This window comes from Pomacea canaliculata, linkage group LG3, assembly GCF_003073045.1.
Source record: "Pomacea canaliculata isolate SZHN2017 linkage group LG3, ASM307304v1, whole genome shotgun sequence".
NCBI classification, from domain to species: Eukaryota; Metazoa; Mollusca; class Gastropoda; order Architaenioglossa; family Ampullariidae; genus Pomacea; species Pomacea canaliculata.
Window position 1 is genome coordinate 14,514,438 of NC_037592.1, and position 17,284 is coordinate 14,531,721.

A 17,284-nucleotide genomic window follows, 5' to 3' on the forward strand; every position below is an offset into this window, starting at 1 on the left:
GTAGCTTTGACAGTTTACTTTGGACTTATGTGTTTTTGATTTATGGTTTTCTGAGTCTGTTGATGAGTGCCCTTCGTGCCGACACATCTTGTGGACATGCTGCTTGAAGGCTTCTGCTTGGACTGAAGTGCGACAGGACGGTCATTGGGCATTAATGAGCCTGCAAGTACGCACGTGTGTGTTTGTGGGTGGGTAGGTGTATGTGTATGCCAGCAGGAATAGAAGTAAATTTTAGGTAATAACTAAAAACTTTACTTTTAATTCAGTCGTTCAGTATTAGAACAAAGCAGCAATACACATCGTGGTAGATACTGCTACCTATGCCAGCCCCCGTCCCACCAGATCCTTACTTAAAGTCAAAGTTTTATTTCAGCCCACACACTTACAAAATACAGGTAGTCCTCGAGTTACGACGGTCTCGAGTTACGTCGTTTCGTGGTTACGACACTCATTCCCACTTACAGTGACAGTGATAACACAGCAACGTAGTGGGCTTATTATTGAGATGGACAGATTATTGGCGCTTTGGTTGGAAGACCAAAATCAACGCCGTATCCCTGTGAGTTTTATGGTTATTCAGGAGAAGGCTAGGCGACTGTTTGAGGCGTTGAACAGAGAAAATTGGGAAGAAAGTGAAAGTTAAGAATTTGTGGCGAGTAGGGGTTGGTTTATGAGGTTTAAGGATCGTGCCAACTTCCATAACATTAAAGTGCAAGGTGAAGCTGCTAGTGCTGATGAGAAAGCAGCAACTGAGTTTCCTAATGCATTGGCTAAGATAATTGAGGAGGGTGGTTACTGTGCTCAACAAGTGTTCAACGTGGATGAGACAGTTGTTTTGGTAACGTCTGCCTAACCTAACACTGTTTATTACTGTTACAGCACTTAACAGTACAGTATTTCATTATTAAACTACTGTACTACAATATTTTACTGTACTTATGTTTATGATAATTATGTAGGTGCCTGTATTAGGATAGGTGTTTGGATAGGCTAAGTGTTTGCAGTACTCTACTGTTATTATGGTACAGTACTGTATGAACGTATGATCCGACTTACGTCGAAATTCGGTTTACGACGCCGCGTTAAGAACGGATCCCCGTCGTAAGTCGAGGACTACCTGTATAGAAAAATAAGGCATTTTTTTTTACCACTAACTGAATTTATAATTAACTGTTTATAATATTATTGTTATTATTATTGGTGGTGATGCTTTCATTGGTAATGATGAGGTTGACAAGTGGTGATGATTTTGAAGAGGAGGTTGAGCGGTAACAATGTTAGTAGCGAACGTATAATCACAGACGCTTTCCTGAAAAATTCTTATTTCACTTAAATCTTTAAAAAAAAAAAACCAACAGAACATACTGGGTTTGAAAGTTATAAGAAAATTTATAGTCTCAACATAGGAGCAAACTATGAAAGAAGACAGTTAACCAAGAAAATTCCACTATCACAACATGCAGTCTTTACCTACATTCCGTAGCCCTTGCCTAGGCTCCAAGATGGACAAGAGTTACAAGAGTATCACGGCAGAAGAGGTAGATCATAACACTTGTGGCAATACCTAAGTTCTGATTATTTTGTCATTTAATCTCTGTGTTTATTTGCCTCACGTACAGGAAGATGTCAAGCGGTAGTTTGATGTTGTGAAGTTCACTTGTCTTACCTTCACGCTGATCCTTTGTCAGTCTAGCGAGACTAGCAGGACATGGGCTTGTTTCTTTGTTCATGATTCTACAGAGTTTATAAATAGGTTGTAGATGTCTCCCTGCGACAGCTTTTACTCCATTAATTAAGCGCTCGAGTTATCCGCTGACATCACTAACCCTCCCTATAATATTTTTAAAGTTTGCAGAATTGTTATGCTTGTCTACTTTTCCTTCGTCCAGATTGAAAGACATTCGATGATCATGAACATGATGTTGGAAATCACTAACCGAAGTACAGACAATAAACGTAACTAACCTGGAAAAATATGGAAAAACACTCCTTTTCCGTGCATTTCAATATCAGTAAATTCTTCTGACTTTTTAATTAGTGCTGTTTCTTGAAGGTATGTTGTAACTTGAGCTACACATTGTCAGAATAAGATAGCGACGAACAAACTGGAAAATAAAGTCGTCTGCAATTTTTGCCAGGTGATGTCAGCAGTCGTTAAAGTACTCCACACCACCTGTGGGGCGCATCAAACACACCTGTATATCTTGTCGCATTCCATACATTGTCCAAATGACTAATCCGCGACCTCAGAGGTGTCAAGGGTCATGATATCTGCAGTTCTCATCAATGTTGACAGTCAGTTCAAACGTAGAATCGTGAAGTGTAAGACAAGAAACTTTTTAAAAAATAGTTTGAAACTTTTTTTTTTATTTTTAGAACGGCTTTGCTTATTTATTTAGCATGCATTCTTCACGTTGTAGAACTGTTTCCAAAGAGTCTCTTGAGAGCAAATAAAATAATAGGGAATTGATCTTTTATAGACATAACTATAATTTTGGATTTGCTGTATCATGTCACATGCTACTAATTAGCGGGATAAAGTGTAGGAAAAAACCCATCCGTAACATATTTAATATAGAAAGAAAAATAATTAAATTTGATAATACCAGACAAAAGAAAAATCAAAACGAACAAAAAAACATAGACACAATGAACACAAATGTTGACATTTTTCTCTGTATTGACACTGGCAAAGGTTGCTAGTAATAATACCCTCAGTTTAGAAAGGAAATGTGTATCAGATGAAAACCGTCAACGGAAGTGACGGAACAGGGGGAAATGTTTGCCGAATGGCTCAGGCGTCAACACTGGCTTTGGACAGGAATGCAAACGTGGGTAAACCTGTCAATCAGCCGAGCTGGTTCTCCCCCTTGGCCGTCACAAGCTTTGCTCCGGTTGTCTTTCTTGTCTCTCTCTGCCGGTATGTGTCGCCACGGGCTGTGGGACGTCAGCGCGACGTAGATATTTTAACATGGCTGTGTACAGCGATACAAAGGCGGGGCAGACGATGGCGAGGAGCCTCGGACCCGCCTTTCATCGGGACCTGACGACACGCACGGGAACGAGCCGACATCCTTGAGATGAAATAGCTTTGTTGCCTATACCAGGTGTTGTATTGTGGGATATGATCACATGAACACCGAACAAACTAACGAGGAATTAGTAAACCAACCAAAATTGGAACCGGCGAACTAACTTACAAAGAACCAGCAAACAAATATCAAAGGAACTAGGAAATCAGTCATAGAAAGAATCAGTAAACAAATAAAGGAACCAGCTAGCTAGCAAACAAGTGCTTACAAACCACTAGCAAAGAAATCAACAAACTAACAAACTACGAAAAGAAACAACAAACTTAGAAACAAAGGAACAAACAAAATCAACACACAAAAGAAACAGCAAACAAACAACGGAACCAGCACACGAACAAAGAAACAAGTAAACTAAGTAAAGACGAGCAAATCAACCAACAACGTAAATAAAAAAATCATCAAGCAAAGGATCCAGGACCTCAACCAGCAACAACAGCAATAACAATAACAACGAAAACAAAACAAAATCGAACCAACAAACAAAGTAAACAGAAAACAAAAGAATCACTAACCAACAAAGATACCAGCTAACCATCTAACAAAATAACCAGCAAAGTAGCAAATAATCCAACTGATCAAGAAGTACAAAAAAAGAGCCATCAAATTAACAAACAAATTAACCAGCAAACAAACACCCCCACTCCAGGAAACTAATAAAATTCGGAGATACTAATAATCTATGAAACAAAAGAACCAGCTAGGTAACAAAAACCCAACAAACTAAGGAACTTGCAAGCCAGTGAAATGCCGAACGAATGGACGGACAGACGAACAAGTGAGCGAAAGAACGATCAAACAAAGTAAATAACTAGTTACCGAACAGTAAATAAACGGGGGAAAAGAAAGCAGACACGTTGGATGAGATGTAACAATGTTAACAGTCACAAGGGCAGACAAAGAGCTTTGTGTGAGAGGATGACTGATGAGCCGACATCTCATCACGTGTGACGATTTTGTTGTTGTTCTTGAAAATAAAGCCGTCTGGAAGAATGAAAGAATGGTTAAGAAAGAATGACCCGAGAAAGAACTGATTTTTGTCAGACATCTGAGGTCTTGCGCCGATGTCGTGAAGACGCGAAGAACTTAATCGCACAAAGGTATGAGAGCACACGGGTATTAGCTTGGGCTCATTATCAATAACTGGACAGATGGCTGGATGGAATAAAGGGTAGCAAGATAACTCCGGACAATGAGTGTTAACAACAGTCCGCAGTGCTAACCCAGATTATACGTCCTGTTCGCGGAGAAGAAGAAAAGTGACACCAAGCAATTAAAAAAAAACAAAAAAAAACAACAACAACAACAAAAAATAAAACACACACACAAGTAGGTAAGTAATCTATGTGAGGTTAGAAATAACGTCTTACCACGTGAGAGTAGCAACAACCTGTGAGTGTTTTTGACTGGAGTTCTCTCCTCCTTTCTCTGTCTCCTTGCTGCTGTCTTCTGCATCTTCGTCTTCTTCAGCCCAGTCGCCTATTTACAGACAAATCATTGCTAATAATATACATATATAGAAACAAGGAAAAGTTGTAGTGCAATTGATTAGAGATCTTTAAATTTATGGATTTTTAAAAAATGTTAACATAATTTGATATCACGATGTAATTAATGATTTGATAAATATTAGTCTTTGTCAGTGTGTGTATACTGTATTTTGTCGAATGACTTAGTGCTGGGTACCCGAGCTAAGGGAGTTGGGGTTCGGGGAGGAGGGAAACGTTGAGTGAGGTCATGAGGTCACCTACCCCGTTCCTTGTCACGCGTTCTGGCACACACACTTTGCATCCAGGTGTGAAACGTGAAGCATTTCCCCTTTACTCTAGGCACTAACCCTGGTCCTTGGACAGGTCAATAGATTATACACGAGGGTTCTCGGTGATGTAAACTACTAACAGCTGTGATGGAGGAGTAGGGGGGTGGGGAGAGGAAATGTAATGATGAGGGCGGGTGGTTGGGGTGGGTAACCAGGTGTTCTTGTCGATGCCATCGAGAACCGTAGACAACAGAATCTAGTCCAAGAGGCTGAGCTGAACCTCTTTGGTCTAATTTTTAGGAAAAACAACGACCACAACCGCGGGTGATGACAGTCTGTGACATTCACTTACCTGTTGTGATCCCTTACTAGCTATTTCAGACATAAAGCAACATTTTACCTCAGTATACCTTTATGACTGAGCATCAGCAGTACGTTCAGGAAAGAACTGAGAATACGGTGATAAACCATTTCGTTTTGCCTCCCTCCTTCACTCACTTTTAATTTTCAAAGCATTTTAACGAACCTTTTAGTTGGGTTTATTGTTCAATGGATTAACAAAGGCTCATTAACATCTGCTGGATAGCCACCGTCAATAGTATGAATGTTTTAAACTTTATCGCACTGACTTACAGTGTGAATATGAACACAGACTTGAAAGTAACTCGGGTGTACAGCTGATTTTTTTTTCAACAAGAGAATTAACTAGAAACACAATTAGTGCCGTGGGAAGAGACAAGCTAACTGGTAGGCATGGAAACACTTATGGAAAGAAATTGAAATGGAACGGATGTGAGTCACATACGAAGTGCTAAGCAACTCATTGATTCAATTATCTTGTTGTGTCTCGATTTGGTTCTGACAGCCTCTCAGTAAAAGAACTTGAAATTTAAAAAAGTAAAAATGCTTCAAATTAATGTTGTCGGATTATATTGCATTCAAGTATCAAGTATCTTTAAGGTTATATCCAACAGGCATACAAATGTCTAGTTTTATTTCGAACGATTTACTAAAAGAATTGGGATGTACTAAATAGTATTCATATGTGTAATACATTAAATTAAATGGTTATTCCGACAAGCGTTATAAAGTCGGTCAGCTCGACTGATTCTTCCAAAAGAGAAACAATTTCTTTGGTCCGGACAGTTAGATGTCTGGAAAACCCCAATGAGTCGAACCATGAACTTTACATCTCCGTGGACTCGGTTTCACTCTCGTACTTCTAGGGAAGAACACTTTTTTTTTCATATTTTGTATCAGGTAGAGACTAGAAAGGTTTAACATTATTTTTCCTTTGAATTAAAAAAAAAAATCTGTAATAACATGTTCGCTTAAAGAAAGAATAAGGATCCCTGAGCGATTTATGTTAGACATATGTTACGTGAAAGTAATTTAATGTCTTAAATATTACCTACGTTAGTGTCAACAATGATTGTTGTTGTTGTTGCTGTTTAATTGCAAAGCGACTTTCCGTAACAAGTCAAACAGAGTTTATTGCGGTTACATTCGCCTTATATTTTGGTTGATAAATAAATAAATACCGTCTGGCGGCAAGCCTTTATAACAATTTACAATCAACGAGTAAAGCAATTAACATTAATGTTAATCTTGTTATTGTTACTTGGTTTCTATTTGTGTTTTCTGTATTAGATTTTATTCTTCGTTTAATATGGTTGTTTATTCTTTGATAGTTCATATGTTATTTGTTTCTTTTCCTGTCCCTCGTATGCTGTCCATGTCTCGTTCTTGTTCTTAAGCGCTAAGAGCATGCTCCTTAGGAGTGTGAGTATGCGCTTTACAAGTTTTGCATTTATTATTACTATTATTATTAATGTAATTTGACGGTTATTGTCTTCTCCCATAGAATACTTGTAAGCGTGCTTTTCTGTATGTGTGGATGCATATGTGTGCGAACTCCCTGCGGCCCTACCTCGAGGATCTGACAAACACCCGGCTTATTTATTATAGTTTTTATTCAATAAGTACAATATTCAACATTACATTTACTATTATACCACAGATTTGTCATTCAATGACACTTTTTATTCTTAAAAAAACGTTCATTCAGTATTGAAGTAGAAACAGAGGTAGACGAGGAGGTAGGAAGAAATGGTGATGGGAGGAGGAAGTAGTGAGGACATTCCAGCTAAAACTATTTGTGTTTATAATAATTGTTGAACGTATGGTTTCCACAGTAATTCATACAGGTATAACTTATTACTTAATATCCTCTGATATCTTTCTATGCTGTATTTATATTTCACAATCTTCAGAAAAACATGTACAGAAGGTTTATTATATTTTTATTTGCTTACATAAATATAGTATTTTGCTAGCAAGATGACTAAGTCTAACATTTGGTCAGTACTAATGTCATCTTGTTCCCCACATAAAATCAATTTTTCGGAGAGTTAAAATTTCTTAGTGATGTGCTCCTTTTCTTTTTAATACTTTTTTTTCATGTGCATATACTCACTCTCACGCGCTTCTCTGTGTGTGTGTGTGAGAGAGAGAGAAAGAGAGTTTGTGTGTGTCCGTCCATTCGTGCGTGCGTGCGGGCATTGCATAAGTGTGCGCGTGTGTAGATACAATAAGTCTGGGGTGTTCTCTTCTAGTTCGAAACAATAGAGCCAGTTGAAGATAACAATATTTTTTCTTTTATAATTGATGCAGTAGTTAAAAAAATGTTACTCCAAAAAATTTCAAAAAAAGAATCGGAATTAAAATAATATTCGGATATCTACTCATTATATCTGCACACAAACAGTGTACATTAACATAATATTGATTCCATAAAATAATTCTTAGGAAGAATTCACTTAAATTCAACAAAGGAATTTAAGTCACATTTAAAAATAAGGTATAAGCTTAAGATATGTTTATAGACTATCATCTATATCATTCTGTATTTCCCTTCTGTGTACACTATGCAAATTATGTAACCTATGTTCAATGCAAGAACATTTTTGAGACACACATATGAGAACATTTAGCAAATGTTTTCATTACATTAGCATATGAGGCCCTCATATATAGATAAAAATTGCGTGCAGTAAAATAACACGTGAGAAAAATTAACAGACAGGAAGCAGACAGGCGGACAGACATACGAAAGAGGGATAAAATGTTAAGATAAATAAGAACGAGACGGACAGTTGTACCTGAGCTCGTAGCCTGTTCTGTGGAGGAGGGCTCAGTCTCCTGTTTGCAGACAGTGTTAGCATTCTCCCCAGAGAGAGCTGCTGCCTGGTTGTATCCTCCAGTACCCGACGAGTAAGTATCCATCCGGGGTGTCCATAAAGCACTGGGTGGATGTGAATGCGCGAAAACGTTGTGATGGTTTGCAGGGTGCACAGGCCCGGTGTATAAGTCGTAGAAAGTTTCTGTCAGCGACGAGGCCATCTGCACAGGTTCCATGGTTTCCAAACCACAAAACTTCAAATCCTATCTCACGTGATGTGCACAATCTTCAATGTGACCACATTAGAACAATACTTTCTCTCGTTCATCTACAGTCATCTACTGTCCCTTCACGTGGCACTATTTTCAGGTTAGACAATAACACTTTGAAAAACAAACTGGTCATGACAAAGCTCTAGAACCAGCAAAGACATTCGTGATAGGATCATGCTAAAATATAAATAAAATCGAGAGAAAAACTCGGGCCACAAGCTCCGAGACACAAAGGTCTGTTTTCAACTCCACACGCAGACCACTGCTATAGACAAGATGTGTCCAGGTAAGGTCTGTCCAGGTGTTACTCCACGGAAACGACGCGTGGGTCACAGGCACATCGCGAGACTGTGAAACCATTTTGGCCCAAGTCAAATGATGAACCTATTGGTTCTTTCGAAGTGTCACCATAGCAACCATTTCAAGTAAATAAACAAGGGCTCTTGTCACACTCGGCTTCCCACCTTACCACTGCTGTTGAGTAAGACACAACTCAAAAGTCAAGCCAGGGGGTGAGTAGTATTTAAGCTTGCGACTGAATTGGTCCTAGGCCTCTTCAGCAATCTCCTTTCAGGCCCCGCCTGTGACCACACCTGGTAAGTGAAACCTGTTGACAATGCTCGCAATGACGCAGCATCACCTGACCGACCTGAAAAGTGTCCGTCCATTAGACGCTGATGATGAAGGCTTAATTGTTGCTAAAGACTTTTCCGTGCATACCTCTCGCATCTTCCTGGAGAGGTTAGCAACACCTGGTGATGTATGCCATCAAACAGCATTATCACTCTCAGGTGTGAAAAGGCCGCGACCTTAATCCTCTTTGCCCCAACCAGGAGATCTACTTATCCACTTCGTCGTCGTCACAAAACCAGTTAGGTGGAACGTTGGCATCTCGATCCACTTTCAGCTCTATACATAGAGTTTTGGTTCACTCTGGTTTCCGACTATTTTGGATATTACTTCTTTACCTTCTTCAGCTCGAGCTTTCTTTTAAAATAAACAAGTAAATGGTTGTTTTATGCACTACGACTCGTGGCGTCTAAACTGTAGCGGGATTCTCCTAACTTCACTCATTAATAATTGTTAATAAAGCTTCAACTTTTCGACCCGAAGTTAAAATAAAAAGTTAGAATGTAAAATTCGAAGGAAATAAATTGCGACTCACATGACATTTTTCTAGACTTAAAATAGATATTCAATGCCAAGAAAATAAACTTAATCCGTGTCCATTCACCGGCCCTGACAAATACTCCCACTCAGTAAACCGGAGGGCAAATGGAATCACGTGACAACAGTTTGATGCGCAGGAACTTTTTTTTTTTAAAGCGTAAGCTTACTTTAACCTGTTTATGTTGGATCCTGGCTCTCTCACCCGACTCAGAGACGCACGGATATTCTCCTGTCGTCGAAGACCCGTGAACTGACAGTAATTCTAACTGGACACCGAGCAGCACGTTGGCTGCAAGCTGTCACAAACTTCGACAAGGAGCAGCATCGCGACTTTGCCGCTTCAGGCTCAACACACACGACAGCTCTGACATTTTCGCAACGAAAACTCTCAGTCTTAAAACAATACGGCCGCCGTACACCTCCCCCCAGTACCCTCCCTTCCCCACCCCTCGGCGTTATCGCGGGTATGTGAGTACCCGAAGAAGACCGGGTCCCACGGCCGGTGGAGATGGCCAAAGCGAAGCAGCTGGGGGGAAAGGGGTGGGCTGGGGTTGGGGCTGGGGCTGGGGCTGGAATTAGCCGCAACCCTGGCCTGCCTCGCACGCACCTCACTAAGCTGCGTGCAAACACGGGAAAACAAACAGCAGATAAAGCGCTCGGCCCCTCGTCGGTTCGACAGTCTGTCAGGAAGAGTTACGTGGGCCGGACACTCCAGCCCTCTCAGCGCCGTGCGCAGCCCGCAGGGAACCCATATCGGGAGACTGATTAACTCGCACCACGGTTTACCTTCGCGAGGTTTACGAACCGCTTGCTGATAAACAACCGCGAGTGGGTTTCCCCAACACGCCGAGGCGTACAATGCCGGAGTAAGGGCGCTACAGGCCCTTTTATTCAGCGAATCGAAGGTTCAAGTAGAACAGGGTGTTGGTAATAATGGTAAAGCTCCACCACAACATCTAAGCCCATACCAGCAGATGGTTGAGTTTAACTGTTTGTCTTTTCTCTGATTTTAATCCGTTGCTTATCACCAATGCAGGGAAGATTGTCTGTCCTGGGTTCACATCTCTTGTCGGCCCCGCTGTTCTTTCTTTGCGTGTGGCATCTGTTTACAGGTCTGGCTGCTTTGCCGTGATGTAGACTTAGTTGCTGGTTCGGCGTAAAATATCAATCCCCCACCCTTTAATGCATTCTCTACAAGTATATATACATTTTATAATAATTAAGTCCAGAGAGTCCGCGGTGGCGTAGAGGTGAAAAGATTCGATTTCGGTCATTTGACGATTAAAATAAAAACATGTTCTCTACAGTTTCAGCGCTTGAGCAACCAATGCATCATCTAGCGACGATTAACTTGATTTTGATATTTCTGTCATTTGCGGCTGCAGTTGATTGTGGCCAAAATCGACTCTTGGTTGTGGTCGAGTCTGAAACCACTCGGTTGAAAAGTCAGTTGAGAATATATATATCCCAGATAGCATGGAAACATTATAAAAACGTTTAAAAATGGTTTACATGGTTTTAATAAGGTTTAGGTTTTATATGAAACATTTTAGAAACATTTTTTAAAAATTTACCAAAAAACATTTTAAAATGAAACATGTTTAAAACATGTTTAAAGTGTTAGAAAATAAACCATTTAAAACCTAAATGTTAAATAAATGTTTTATAAACATGTAAAAGTTAACGTCTTTCACTGCGCGCGTCATAAGCCCGCTGATGACGAAATTTTTTAAAACACCTCAAAATTTTATTTGCGTACCTTTGCGGCGTAGATACTGATAATCCTCACAAAAAACATTTTAAATACTTTGTTATATATTTTCTTATCACTAGGTTTGATATTCTAAAATCATTCGCAGTTTATAAAACATCTATGCTACGTAACTAAATATTTCCTATTCTCCTTAATGCGTGTACTCCCATGATTCCACGCGGCGCGAAATTTTGTCTGCTGCTTACGACACGCGTGCTTTGCGAAAAACATTGGGTTGTAAAACTCTTATATACCGTGTTCTAGTACAACACAGACTTAATGTATGCTTTTAGGTGTGATTTGTCAAACAAAGTTTTCGTTTTGAATAGTGCGCTCGTACATAATCTAAGACGTTAAGGCAACTGATGTCCAAATCATGTACTACTGGACGAAGCGGAGTAAATAAAATTGTTGAAGCAGAGTTGGCGGAACAGAAAGAAAAAGACAGATCCGATACAAACAATGGAGTGTGAGTATCCGCTTTACAAATTTTACATTTATTATTGTTATTAAATCATGCATGTCTTCGTATATATGTGTGTGTGTTAACACCGCTACCATTACTATAGTTATGTACTACTTGCATTTGTTTTTCATTGCTGTACCATTATCTATGGCAGAAAGTGCGAAACAGTACCACTTTTATTGTATAATCATTTTTGATTATGATGTTTATTTGTTTGTGTTTTATTTCTTAAAATATCCTTCATTGATGATAGTTTTATTTAATAACATTTTATTTCTATGGCATCATAACATTGCATACCAGAGAAGTAAATTGCAGTCAGTACATTAATCATGTCAGCTGAACAGTAATTGCTTGCTGTGTTTCCTTCATTCAGCATAATTCCTTGAGTATACAAGTTGGACATAAGTATATATGCAGTCATAATCTCTAGACTAAATATGACAAATAAAGTGAAAAGTTTAACCCACTCCCACGACAAAAAGTTAGCCTTTCTGGGAAGGGTTCTTGAATGATGGTTTATTTTTTTTCAGCACACAAATATGGCAGCAGACTTGCCACCAAGTAAGGTGACAAAACATGTGAAGGAGGGAACTCTGCCAGACAGGTATACCTAGACTCTGCATGTTTGCATTTTGAGTTCTTAGGGCTACTTTTATACTGTTTGTTCATTGTCACATATAGATATATATATTCATAGATTGGATGTTGCATCAGCCTGGTTAATATTGTTTTGGTCAGTCTATAGATACAGTTTCAAAGTATTGTTCCTATTTATTTTTTTTAAAAAAGCTTTGGGATATTGTCAGTGTTTTTCACATAGACCTTGCTTTGGGTTTATTGTGGTTACAGACTGGAACATACAGCCATATGACAATTGACATCTAAATGCTCTGTGATCTCAGTGAACAGACTGATTTTCATGTAAAATTTGCACAGTATTGTGTGGTAAAACAGTGCATTTCATTATTCATGAAGTATTTTATAGCTTGAAAAGAAATTGTCTTTTCAGATGAGTATTTGGTTGTCAGACAAGCAGATGTTAATAGCTAGTATACAGCAAATCTTGAAACAATAGATTTTTCCTGTTTTAATTATAGAATAACAGAGATCAAGGAATTCATAGGTTTGGAGAACACCTGACAAAATCAGCACAGATTCCCATTATTGTAATTTTTCGAAAATGCTTGAGTGCTGTTAATGGGGCATTTGTATGAGTCCAGTAATTAGAATTTTTGTGGTCTGGAGCCATGAAATGAGAATTGCCGTTTAACAATAACCACGGCAATCCCAGCTCATCCTTTCAGCAGTTCATTTCAATTTTTCATGAGGGTAATATTGATATTATGATTGGTATAGCATAAGAATTATTTATTATTTTATTCTTCAATTTTTGACATAAGAAATTCTTAAATTTTCAAAACTTGTCATTTAAATGCACACTTATTAATATTTGGTATGCTTGTTAATTATGTTAGGCCGAGACAGCTCACAAAAAAGACTACTATAGATCTCAGTCAGCACATGCAGCACCACCACTGCCAGACTCACTACAACCAAAAGTGATAAACAACCATTTGTGCCCACAGGTGAATGCACTAACCACCAGAATATTGGCATCATCACGAGAGCACCCCATTGATGCTCTGCAAGGAGAACAAGAAGAGACAACCTCAAACTGCAGCAGTAGAAGGCAGTATCCAGGGAGTGTCTAACGCAGGTAATGTAGACAATTTTATATTAGGGCTTTTTTTCTTATTGGTTTACCTATTCCATTTCGTTGTGAATTCCCCTTCACAATCTGATGTTGCAGATAGTGTTGGTTATACAAGAGTTACTGCTTCACAACCACCATTGATAGGCTTTGTTCACCAATAGTATTTAAAAGTGAATTGTCCACTTTCAATCACTGTGCTGTATTCATGCTGTTGCAGCATTAGTCCAGCACATTCTCAAACAAGGGACAGACTTAAAATTGATTCTGCAGGAAGCAAAAGATATGCTGAATCATTTGACTGCTCTGATAAGCAAATACAAACCTGCTCTAGCACTCTGGCAGGAGCTGTTAGAGCTGCAAGGATGCCTTAATGATGACTCATGAATTACTTGCATGTGAAGCAGATTTCATTGTTAAAGTCTTTATTGAAATAATTTGTAGTAGTTTATGTAAATTTACAGCGTAGCTTTACGTTTTTGAAAACCTTATGTTTTTGTAGGGAACACATTTGAGAAGGATCAGTTCTTGTGAATCTAACGTACACATATTTTGGAACATGATTCATTACGAGAGTTAGATTGTAAATCCAGTTTTCAAAAGGTTTCAGCATCATAACTTTTATGGCTATTGGAGAATGAACCATTAGATGTCAGCTTTTTTGTGAAAGAGGTGCCCGCTGATTTATTTTCCGTATTCGTTTAAGGCAGGAATGCATGAGAACATCCAAGTCTCAGGCTAGCAACATCATGTGGTCTGACCCTGCTAATACAATAACTAAATGTTTGACCAAATATCGCAGACTCTTGGCAGAAAAAAGGTTCTATGGGTTTTTCGGTTTTGTTTGTAGGCGTGTAAATGTTGAGCATTTTGTGTATGGTTTAAGCTTAACTAGGTGATTTGTGAGCACAAATAATCAATGCCATGTATATTTCACTACACCCTGTCTTGCCTATGACATGTGGAATATTTTGACAGATGTGTTTACTGTTTCTAATGCATTTGCAGATCAGAAGCCTCTCTTGTGTGGGTGGTACGGATGCAAAGGATTGCCTGAAAAGGATCATGCGGCGAATCTTGGCCGACAAGGTTTTATAACTAAAGGCCAAAGAGGAGAAAAGTGTGCATTCAAGGGCTTTCAAAGGTGCAGACCATGATATGCAGTAAGTGATGATGCATAAATATTAGTATTATTATTATAAAGTTACAGATAGAGGATTTGTTTATATATACATATTTTGAACCAAAAAGGAGAGGTGCTGATAAAAGTGCTTATTTTTGTATAATATAAATTGACATTTTTCATCACTAGCTCCACAGTGTGGTGTAGGACTTCTTTTAGTCTTTTTTTAATCTGTAAACCTATTAACCTTCTTTAATTTACAAATCCCAATTTTCCCATTTTTATTATCTTCAGAAGCCGTACAGAAGAACAATGGGTGCATGGAGGCTTCAGATAATATATCATCGAAGAAAGCAGCAGCAGAAAGAGTCGGGGTAGAAAGCAGAGGAGAGAACGAAACTAAATGCTAGCATATTTCAAGGAAGTGACAACTGTGTTTCTGTGCCCTGTGAATTTACTGGAATATTATGGCAGAATTGTGTAGCTACGTTTCCTCGTTGGGATTTGGCAAAAAGAGACTTCCAAGAAATTGAAAGTAAAAACTGTGACATTGTTATTATCCTCATCTTCAATTAAGGCCAGGCACCTGAGGTAAAAACTTTTTAAGTTATTTAAATATGGCAGATAGGCATCAGAATTAACTCTTTGATTATTTATTACTAGAATAGTAATACATGTATCTCAGAAAATAGAGAAGACCGAAGATTCATAAATAATACCTCTTTCCGACCGTACATAAGAAAACCTAAAGCATTGATGACGATCACTTAGGTCCTTACAAATGCATGAAAGGTCCTTACCTGGCACCATCCCTGATTCCTGGGAACCCTGGAGAAGTGCAGCACCAACACGATATCCCTATTCTTAGTTATCATAGGACAAACTGATCATGTTCTAAATAAATTTCTTAAAGCCTCTTTACAAGAAGTACATGAACCTTGTTCAGCTTTGCTTTACAGAGTTTTGTAACACTAAAAAGCCTGGTTAATTGGAATATGTCTATTGTATAAGGATAGAGATTTGAATGTTGTTATCTACAGATGGATATAACCATATTTTTGTGTATTTTGTGCATCATTCAAATGTACATTTGCATTTCACTCTTTTTTATAGTAAATCTAAAGTCCTATTTAATTTTAGTTTAATTATTCCTTGCGACTCCCAATGGAGCACGGAGCCCCAACATCTCTCCTTTAATCATTTGAAATTGAAATATTTAAAAGTCTGTTCATTTTAAGAAAATTCCTTTTGCTTTCATTTATCACTGTTTAATTAATTCCTATACTTTTTTCTCTTTTTTCTTTTTTATGTATCATTGATTCATCGTTATCACAAATGGTCACCATTTGTTGTACAAGTAACATAAATTGTTATTGTATGATGTAAATGTTTTCTGGGTTTATACTGAATGACATTAATTAAATATGTTTTCATGAAAAGGAAATGAAAATCTGTGTATGTCATTCTTACCAGGTTTGAAGTGGAACTTCAGAGAGTATGTGTGGTTTAAAATTAAACGTTTTTTAAAACCTAACTTTAATGGGCATATTAAACGTTTAAAATAACATTTTCTGCAAACATTATTGAAACATTTTGCTTAAAACATTTACAAAAAATACGTTTATAAAACGTTTAAAACTCGTTTCCGGAAGCTCTTAATTAAACGTTTTTTTAAAACGTAATTTTAATGGGCATAATTTACGTTTTATGAACATTTTGTGCAAACATTATTAAAACATAATGCGTAAACTTTTTATAAACATTTATAAAATGTTTCAATGCTATCTGGGATATTTCTCTCTTTCTCTACATGAGTACCAGGAGAAACCTCCTGACGGCCAGTTCTGCGAGCAGCTGACACATCCAACACTTGCCTCGATCTGAATCTGAATTCTGAATATTTCCATCTTCTCTGCAGAACCTTTGACCACCGCAATATCCGCCCGTGCATTTCGATATTCCTGCAGAAAATGCGTTGTAAAATCTATCCAAGGGAAGTAACCTGGAAAATTATTTATTTTCTCAGTTTGTTGTCTCCCCTTATTTCACCCAGCTCGGTTTGTTTTCGAGTCTATCCCAAGAAACAAATGTAAAAATAGTGCATAAAAATGATCTTTTCTTGTTGTATGTGCGCTTTACGTTGGAAGTACATAAGTAAAGGTCTATTCCCAGACATTTATATATATGTATAAAGTCCATGGTCTCCTAGAGCAGTGACTGGAAGAGCTGCGGGCTGTAAGTGGTTCACCGTTTCTGGAGCACGGTGCGTGTGACAGACCAAAATTATCTACATCCTTCACATATTACCTTCAGGTATTGTGATTGCTGAATGGGATGGGAACGTTTTCTAGCCACTAGGTCCGACTGAACCTCAAGCCTGCATCCTTTGTCTTTTGGGCATGGTCCAGCTTTTTATTTCAGGAACGTGTTGCTGTGTTGTGGAACTGTGTGAAGAATGGTCAAGGTAGTCCCGTGATGCTATGATTGTAAGAGATCACGGTGTTAAAGCCATTACTTACCTCGGAGCAAGCTTTTCATGTAATATCTTACCTTCCTCAACTTTCTACAGGGTCAGGTTCCAATTACACTGCTGGTTTAATTAGGAAGAGTACCCTGCGTCACACGGGTGTCGAACCGGCTAGTGGGTAGGTTTTCAGGTTTGAACACCGTTGCTCTAACCCCTACATTATCCGCTGTCCTTCCCCTCTATATCCGTGCACTTGAGCCCATCTGGGAAAATTATTACCATTACTGTAG

General features: G+C 38.4%; 1 protein-coding gene and 1 long non-coding RNA gene across 2 annotated transcripts; one reads left to right on the forward strand and one right to left on the reverse strand.

The window, feature by feature from the left end:
* Positions 1 to 4,412: 4,412 nt before the first annotated feature.
* Positions 4,413 to 8,321, reverse strand: LOC112560849. The gene is made up of 2 exons (XM_025232942.1): positions 8,010 to 8,321; positions 4,413 to 4,568 (listed from the first exon to the last, which is right to left on the reverse strand). The coding sequence occupies exons 1-2, from the start codon at positions 8,263 to 8,265 to the stop codon at positions 4,456 to 4,458; spliced, it is 369 nt and encodes a 122-aa protein (XP_025088727.1). The 5' UTR covers positions 8,266 to 8,321; the 3' UTR covers positions 4,413 to 4,455.
* Positions 8,322 to 11,602: 3,281 nt separating this feature from the next.
* LOC112560857 lies at positions 11,603 to 13,361 on the forward strand. Its single transcript, XR_003098610.1, has 3 exons — positions 11,603 to 11,693; positions 12,224 to 12,297; positions 13,280 to 13,361. It is a non-coding gene; the product is annotated as an uncharacterized LOC112560857 (long non-coding RNA).
* Positions 13,362 to 17,284: the final 3,923 nt, after the last annotated feature.

Bases quoted from the DNA above. Each gene is read 5' to 3' on its own strand.
- LOC112560849 (XM_025232942.1), bottom strand. From the start codon at position 8,265: ATGGAACCTGTGCAGATGGCCTCGTCGCTGACAGAAACTTTCTACGAC. The intron at 4,569-8,009 runs GTACAACTGTCC...GTCTGTAAATAG, and splicing joins AGAACAGGCTACGAGCTCAG to GCGACTGGGCTGAAGAAGAC.